Source organism: Tursiops truncatus, chromosome 21, assembly GCF_011762595.2.
Source record: "Tursiops truncatus isolate mTurTru1 chromosome 21, mTurTru1.mat.Y, whole genome shotgun sequence".
In the NCBI taxonomy this organism is placed as follows: domain Eukaryota; kingdom Metazoa; phylum Chordata; class Mammalia; order Artiodactyla; family Delphinidae; genus Tursiops; species Tursiops truncatus.
Window position 1 is genome coordinate 29,319,158 of NC_047054.1, and position 8,776 is coordinate 29,327,933.

The window sequence follows — 8,776 nt, forward strand, 5'->3', positions numbered from 1 at the left end:
AAAATACTCTCCCGCCTTTTGTCATTTTTTGCTTCACTTCCAACTTCCAAGTCACAGTGTCCCTTCCAGTTGGTTTAGATTGTCCCCTTATGTTACATAATGGTCTCTTAGTAAAGTAAGATTCACACTATACGCAAAGGTCGAGAGGTGAACACAGTGAAGCTCCATAGAGTTTTCACCCAGATTTAAGTTACCAAGGTTTTGCCGTATTTGTTTTATCCGCTCCTTTATTTCACTCTTTTTTAAAAATTTTTAAGAAGTAAGTCTCACCCTATGTACTCTTAAAAATATGTATCTCTAAGGAGTATGGAGTTTGCTTTTATAGCCACAAGCTCTTATTACACTTAGCAAAACATATAATTCCTTGCTATCATCTGAATTCAGTCCAAATCAGATTTCCTTGATTGTCTCAAATATCTTTTTATCTTCCCACAAAATACTTATTAATTACAAAGGGGAAATAGTAATTTTATAGTGGAGAAACCTGGAAGGTACCACCTTAACCAAGTGATCAGAGTTTAACATCACCATTTGGACAGCATGTGCTTCCTGACCTGACGTACTGAGAGGCCCAGCAGTACTGCAGTGGTGTCCCGGCAGAGGCATGACCTGGACCCAGACAGGAGGAAGCATCGGACAGACAAATGTTTGAGGGACATTTCTACAAACCAAGTGACCAGTACCCTTCAGAATGTCAGGGTCATGAAAGACCTGAGGAGACACGACAACTAGATGAAATGGAGGATCTTGGATTAGATCCTGGAACAAAAAAAGGATGTTATTTGGATAACTGGCTTAACTCAAAGGTGACCTATAGATTAGTGTAACAGTATTGTGTCAGTGTCAGTTTTCTGGTTTTGATCCTTGTGTGATGGTCACAGATGGTGTTAGCACTTGGCAAGCCGAGTGAAGGACATGTGAGCACTCCACTATTTTTGAAACTTTGAAATTGTTTCAAATAAAAAGTCTTGTAAAGGGTGGTTTATTCACATCAGGATCCAAACACATTACAATTGGTTTGTTATATTAGGGAATAGACAAGTATAATTAGTTTTAACCTGCCATCTTAAATAATCACATTTAAGGGCTTCCCTGGTGGCGCAGTGGTTGAGAGTCCGCCTGCTGATGCAGGGGACACGGGTTCGTGCCCCGGTCCGGGAAGATCCCACATGCCGCGGAGCGGCTGGGCCCGTGAGCCATGGCCGTTGAGCCTATGCGTCCGGAGCCTGTGCTCCGCAACGGGAGAGGCCACAACAGTGAGAGGCCCACATACCGCAAAAAAAAAAAAAAAATCACATTTAATAAAAACTGATTACTCGACAGCTTTCTTCCTTTTTCTTTCTTTCTCCTCCTTCATCTATATCTGGAGACTTTTAAACTCCTGAACTAATATTTCAAATTCCTGACTTGATATTTCTGATTTTTTATTTCGTTTTACTGGAGGGTAAGAGTTTGTGGCAGTTGTCTCCAAGTATTTCAAACAAGTTGCAGGCCTTTGTTTTAATCTCCATCACTGCAGCTCCCCAATTAAAGATCTCCGATGACCGGCTGACTGTGGTTGGAGAGAAGGGCTACTCTATGGTTCGCGCTTCTCATGGGGTTCGGAAAGGTGCCTGGTACTTTGAAATCACGGTGGATGAGATGCCGCCAGACACCGCTGCCAGACTGGGCTGGTCCCAGCCGTTAGGTAAGCTGGGGCTATGATACGGACGTGGCGACTGGTGGAGAGGTATAGACCATCTGGCTAAGCTTCATGACTTGTATGCTTATTGGATTGTGGTCATAAAATTCAATTCCTGAGGGTTTAGGTGGTTTGCAGTTCCTAGGAATATTTTTATAATTCATTGCTTGTGAGAAATAGTTCGTTAGCCATTTTACAAAACTGGCAAAAAAGTAAAAAAAAGGAGAATATTTTCCTTTAGCAAACCAGAGTTGACTTGCAGTTCTGACTTCCTGTATATCTTTTTATTGGGACAGGTAACCTTCAAGCTCCCTTAGGTTATGATAAATTTAGCTATTCTTGGCGGAGCAAAAAGGGGACCAAATTCCACCAGTCCATTGGCAAACACTACTCTTCTGGCTATGGACAGGGAGATGTCCTGGGATTTTATATCAGTCTTCCTGAAGACACAGAGACAGCCAAGTCACTGCCCGATACCTATAAAGATAAGGTGAGTCTGTCCTCCCGAGAGATTCCTGGGTTGAAGACCCGTGGCAGCTGATGGCTTCAACTGTGTGTTCTCTTAATGATGCTTATCCATTTACATCTTTCCCAACATTTCATTTTGAAAATTTTAAGACATAACAAAATTGAAAGAACTTAAAAGTCAGTGTCCGAATACCCATCACCTAGATTCTGCCATTAACGTGTTATGCATTCATTCCTCCACCCGCACACCCACCCACCCACACATTCATCCATGTTTTTTTAACCCCCGCCAAGTACTTAAGGGTGCATATCATTAGCTAGAGATTAACTTTTGTTTAGTTTTTTCTTTTGATATAAAATTTACAATATAAAATGAAAGGTACAAATTTTAAGTGTACGTTCACTGAGTTTTGAGGTTGAGCCAACCCCCCGTGGAGACGTTGAATCTTACACCTCAGGAAGTTCCCTCATACTCCATCCTAGTCAGTGCCAGCTCCTACCGGCACTGAGGCAACTACTGTTGTGAATTTTTCCCCGCATCACAATTCTGTTCCATTAGTTTTGCTTGTTCTTGAACTCATGTAAATGGAACCATGCAGTGTGTGATCTTTTGTGTCTGGCTTTTATTGTTTGTTATAATGCTTTTGAGGTTCTTCCATGCTGTTACAGGAATCTGTGGTTTGTTCCTTTTTACTGCAGGGTAGTTTCCATTGTGCGATACCACATATTCCTTACCCATATTCCTATTAATGGACACTGGGGCCATTTCAAGTTCGGGTTTATTATACATAAAGTTGCTATGCGTATTCTTGTACAGACCTTTTTTGTCAACATGTTTTTATTTCTTTTTAGTCAATGCCTAGAAATAGAATGACTGGGTCATTATACATTTAGTTTTATAAGAGATTGTCAGGCTCTCCATTCCCGCTAACAGCGTATGAGTATTTTAGTTGCACTACATCCTTGCTAGCATTTGTTGTTACCAAACAAGTCTAGCCACTTTGGTGGGTGTGTAGTAGTATCTCATTTGGTTTAAATTAGCATTTCTTTGGCGACTAATGATATTGGACATTTTTTCATGTGCTTACTGGCCATTCATCTGTCTTCTTTTGTGAAGTTTCTGTTCAAATATTTTGACTTTTTAAAAAAATTGGGTTGTTCGTCGTCTTAATGAGTTGTAGGAGTTCTTCATATATTCTGGATTACAGTCTTTTGTTGGAAATGGCTTTTTAAAAAGTATTTTTCTCCTACTCTGACTCTTCTATTCATTTTCTTAATGGTGTCTTCTGATGAACTGAAGTTCTTAATTTTTATGAAGTGCATCTCAGATTTTTCTTTACAATTATATTGCTTTCTATGAGTTAATAAATCTTTGCCTGCTCTCAGGAAGTCATGAAGGTATTCTTCCATGTTTTCTTTGAAAACATGGTTTTAGCTCTTAATCTAGGTTTCTGATCCACCTTGAATTCATTCTTGTGAATGACGTGGAGTAGAGGTCAAGGTTAGTTTTTTTTTATAAATTTATTTATTTATTTTTGGCTGTGTTGGGTCTTCGTTGCTGCACGTGGGCTTTCTCTAGTTGTGGCGAGCTGGAGCTACTCTTCGTTGCGGTGCACGGGCTTCTTATTATGGTGGCTTCTCTTGTTGCAGAGCACGGGCCGTAGGTGTGCGGGGTTCAGTAGGTGTGGCACGCAGGCTCAGTAGTTGTGGCGCACGGGCTTAGTTGCTCCGCGGCATGTGGGATCTTCCCAGACCAGGGCTTGAACCCGTGTCCCCTGCATTGGCAGGTGGATTCTTAACCACTGCACCACCAGGGAAGCCCCCAAGTTTAGGTTTTTTTTTTCTGTGTTGATACCCACTTATTCTAGCCCCATTTTTTGAAAACTCCTTTCCTCATTTCTTTGGTTCCTTTTGTGACAGTCCAGTGACTGTGGAGATCGATTCCTGGGCTCTCTGTTCCGCTGATCTATTTGTTGACCTTTATTTCTGCCAATGCCACACTGTCCTCATTATGGTAGCTTTAGAGTAAGTGCTTAAATCGGGTGGTGTCTCCTCCAAGGTTGTTCTGATAATAAGCAGTCAGAGCACGTTGTATTGGTGGCATCACACTGCTGACTGTCGTCACTCCTGCCACCACCTAGAACCTTCAGCCATATGAGTGCTTGGTTCTACAGTGCACAGAGGTCTACGGTTACTGCGAGGATACTGTTGGAATCCTTAAAATTATGTACTGTTTCATTTCCATTATAAAAATTTGTTTTTCATTTGAATAAGCAATTACTAATATGTCCATAAAATGGAATACTGTGGAACTGTTCAGAAGAAAATGAATGTCAGAGAATTCCCTGGCGGTCCAGTGGCTAGGACTCCACGCTTTCACTACTGAGGGTGCAGGTTCAATCCCTGGTCAGGGAACTAAGATCCCACAAACCACGTGGTGTGGCCACAAAAACAAGTTAAAAAAAAATTAATGCCATATGTTTACCCGGGAGTGAATAGTTAAACAGAGTCTTAGGAACCAGTAAGAAAGGAGTGACCCAGAGACCACCTGTGGGAGAAACAGGTAGGGAACTAGGAGGGAAGGAAGTGACCCCCCCCCCCCCAAATCTTAGTAAGGGCCTTTTGGGAAAATATTTAACAAGCATGTGCCATCTGGTAATTCTAAAGACACACATAGTTGTTCAAAATCTAACAAAGCTGACTCTGCAAAGATTTTAAATTTCTGTTCAGAACACGAGGACTCAGTGCTATTTGTGTGAATCTGGCTCCCCCCCCCCCACATGATGATGTAGCTGATGCTTCATTTTTCCTTTTTTTTTTTTTCTTTCCTTCTCTCTTGGTTTTCAAGGCTTTGATAAAGTTCAAGAGTTATTTGTATTTTGAAGAAAAAGACTTTGTGGATAAAGCAGAGAAGAGCCTAAAGCAGACTCCCCATAGCGAGGTGAGTCACGGTCATCAAAATGTCAGAATTAGAAGAATTTGAACATTGGGTCCAACCCCCTTATTATGAAAGTGAGGGAATTGAGGCCCACAGGGGGGATGAAGGGATTTCTGCTAACACAGCAGCAGCAGGGCCAGCGCACTCTCCTGCCTGCCGTGTTTTGTTCTTTCTGGGCTACCTGCTGCTGCTATGAGAGCAATGACCTGGATTCTTAGAGAAAAGGGGCTATAAAACAGTGGCCAAATAAGAAAGCCTGAGGGCCATTGAGGAAGCAAGTCAGAGATACTTATCCTTTGTCAGAGGAGGTAGCAAATGCGGAAGGAGGAAACTGGAATAGGAGATTCAGGGCCTCAGTATGTGACGGGGGGGGGGGGGGGTGGTGGGCAGCAGGAGCTGTGATGGCTCGTTCAGTGCCTTCTAGAACTTTCCTGCCTCCCTTCTCCAGGGTTGTTGGGAACATGTTTGCCCAAGGTCATAGCACAATCAAAGAAGGGCTGGTGCATCTGGACCAACCACAGGGGCCCAAAATAGAAGGGGAAGGGATGGAAGAAAGTTCTGAGCTGGAAACATTTTTCTATAAAAATGCTGTGAAGCCACCTGCATCAGTAATAGAAGCAAATGTAGGAGAAATAAACTAGGATTCCGATTGTTTTTAGGGAAAAAGTAGTAAAGGGAAACAGTTAATTGAACTAAGGAGATAACACAGCCAGAAAATACAGCCAGGCAGAAAATAGCTCTTGCTGGGAAGAAGAGGTAGAGAAAGTTACTTCAGAAAAAGGAGCCTTTTCTGAAGTCCATCCATAGTGATTAAGAGAATATTCCGGATAGTTTTGAGAGAAAAAGGACAAAGAAATAAGGATTCAGAGACTTTTTTTTTTTTTTTTTTTTTTTGGCGGTACACGGGCCTCTCACTGCTGTGGCCTCTCCCGCTGCGGAGCACAGGCTCTGGACGCGCAGGCTCAGCGGCCATGGCTCACGGGCCCAGCCACTCTGCGGCATGTGGGATCTACCTGGACCGGGGCACGAACCCGCATCCCCTGCATCGGCAGGCGGACTCTCAACCACTGCACCACCAGGGAAGCCCAGATTCAGAGACTTTGACAGAAGACCCTGCGAGATTTTCAAAGTAGAAATGCAGAAGTGAGAACCTGAGGCAAGGGAAGGGGACAGATAAATGAGCTCAAAAGGGTATAGTTCCAAGGGATCAGTGGATGACCAGTTACCTTTTATAAATATAATGTAATGAAAAACAGAAAGTGGAACTGTTTAATATAAGTAGGATAGGAATTCAGAAAGCAAATAAGTCTGAGGACCAAGGAAAAAAAAAAAAGGCACCATTGCCCCTCAAAAAACCCCAAAACCTGAGGACCAGCTGGAATAGAGCATGTAGATAGGCTCTGAAAAATCTAAGGTATTACATAAATGTCAGCTATTGCTATTACACAAGCTACATGCTATTCTTAGGATTTCTTCAAATGCTGCCACCATACTGCTGATAAAGGGTTCTCCAACGGAGTTCTTTTTTAATTTGTTCTTTTTTAAAATTCTGAAGTAAAACCATGGTTTTTGTTTCAGATAATTTTTTATAAAAATGGTGTCAATCAAGGTGTGGCTTACAAAGATATTTTTGAGGGGGTTTACTTTCCGGCCATCTCGCTGTACAAGAGCTGCACGGTACGTATCGTCTGTTCATCCTGTGAACACAACCTGAGGGAGATAGGTGGACGGTTGTGGTGAAAGAGCCACTGATGGGATTCTAGAAAGAAATGTGAAAGGCCTAGGAGTGGGATGGGAGCATATTCCTACTGTTACTGCTTGTTCCAAAAACATGTGGGTCCTCCACGAAGTATTTGCTTGGACAGGTAAAGATCATGCGGTTATTGTAAAGCCCCATACCTTTCCTTTGGATGTACTGTGTGGTCACTGTTGTTCAGTATAAAGGATATAAAGTATTTACACGCATAAGTCAATTTGGTGTTATGTGTCGTGATAACCTACCATCATTAGTAACTGTTGCTTATAGTGATTTAAAAAAAAATATGATCCAGCATGAAGGGACTATCATTAGAGCCTACCAGCTAAAGAAACCAAATTATTTGTAAAGGCAATGCCTGGAAGTTTCCATGTCCTCTTACTGTCAGTAGCCCCCATTGAAGTAATATAAGGAACTCTTTAGGTTATAAACAGAAATCAGCACAAGTTTATTTTATTTACCTAATTCTTGATGGCTGTTATAGGGTATTGACCACCTTTAGCAGTATTAATGTATATCATTTGTTTCAGTTATACCGTGAATATCACAACTACATTTAAAGCGAGAAATTTCCCATGTCACATTAAGGTTTTCACTACTTTCTTCTTTTGTTTCTTCATGTCTGCTTGGATTGAATTTATCCCAGGTCTCCATTAACTTTGGACCATGCTTCAAGTATCCTCCAAAGGATCTCATGTACCGCCCTGTGAGTAACGTTGAACATGTCTGCGTGCGTCCTCAGTCTTCTTGCTGCGGTTACTCCAGTCTCACCTCACCTATCTGTTCCTTGTTCCTCCCGCAGATGAGTGACATGGGCTGGGGCGCCGTGGTGGAACACACTCTGGCTGACGTCTTGTATCACGTGGAAACAGAAGTGGATGGGAGGCGGAGTCCCCCGTGGGAACCCTGACCAAGTCCCTTTTTCTTTGCAGACACGGACTTCCTGGGGAATAATATGAGCGGGTTTTGTTTTTTAACTGTGACAAATGTTTTCCTGAAGATACTGCAGAACGTGGCCTCTGCTGTAGCAAATTAGAGGCCGGGTGGGTCTGAGAGAGACTCCTTGCCCTTCAGCACTGTCCCTTCTATCACGGCTTTTACTTCGTGTGCCATTCCCAACAGCTGCCGACCCTGGGATCCCATAAGCGCCCTGTGAACTGGGCCTGTGCCATGTACCCCACCAGCTGAGACTTGCTGCTTACTGTGTTTTCTAAGGAATGGGTAACCTTGCCCAAGTAGCTAATATGTTTAAAGACATGTCCTTCTGCGGGCATTGCCTCCATCCCGCCTGGTTCCCAAGGAAGTGGTGGGCCTGTTTCTGAGAACAGCTGAAATCCATGGCTGTACATTCCAAATCAGTCTAACAGCTCTTCCCTTTCACCGTGGGTGTGTTTTTGTTACTAATTTTGAGGTGTACCTTCGAACACTGGGATCTATAGTAGAACTATACTTGTGAAGGGAACTTGCTTGCAGCTTTAACAATTAGAAACTCTTCCCAAATAAAACTTGTCTTCGAGTGTGTGTGGCACTTTGCTTCCCTTTCAGGTTGGGGTCCATGTGGCGACAGTGTCGGAACAATAAGGCACTCTGAGGAAGGGGAGCCAGCCTTGGAGGAGAGACAGGTTTCTATCTCCACCCTCCCCCGTTGCTTCGTTCCCTCCAGCCAATTTGACCACCCCCTCTTATCCTGTGAAACCCCTCTCAAGATGGTGAACAGGGGACACTTCCCTGGGGGTCCAATGGCTAAGGCTCCGTGCTTCCAATGTAGGAGGCCCAGATTCAATCCCTAGTCAGGGAACTAGATCCTACATGCCGTAACTAAAGATCCCGTGTGCCACAGCTAAGAGCCGGCACAGCCAAATAAATATTTAAAAATAAATTTATTTATTTATTTATTTTTGGCTGCGTTGGGTCTTCGTTGCTGCACGTGGGC

At 43.0% G+C, this 8,776-nt stretch overlaps 1 protein-coding gene across 1 annotated transcript in view; it reads left to right on the forward strand.

Moving 5' to 3' along the window:
• Positions 1-8,364, forward strand: part of ASH2L (ASH2 like, histone lysine methyltransferase complex subunit) — a 27,523-nt gene extending 19,159 nt beyond the window's left edge. Inside the window, exons 11-16 of the mRNA XM_033848876.2 lie at positions 1,520-1,687; positions 1,978-2,171; positions 4,998-5,090; positions 6,666-6,764; positions 7,490-7,549; positions 7,646-8,364. Of these exons, the coding sequence (XP_033704767.1) occupies positions 1,520-1,687; positions 1,978-2,171; positions 4,998-5,090; positions 6,666-6,764; positions 7,490-7,549; positions 7,646-7,753 (722 nt within the window). The 3' untranslated portion in view covers positions 7,754-8,364. The remainder of the gene's footprint in view (positions 1-1,519; positions 1,688-1,977; positions 2,172-4,997; positions 5,091-6,665; positions 6,765-7,489; positions 7,550-7,645) is intronic.
• The last annotated feature ends 412 nt before the right edge of the window (positions 8,365-8,776 follow it).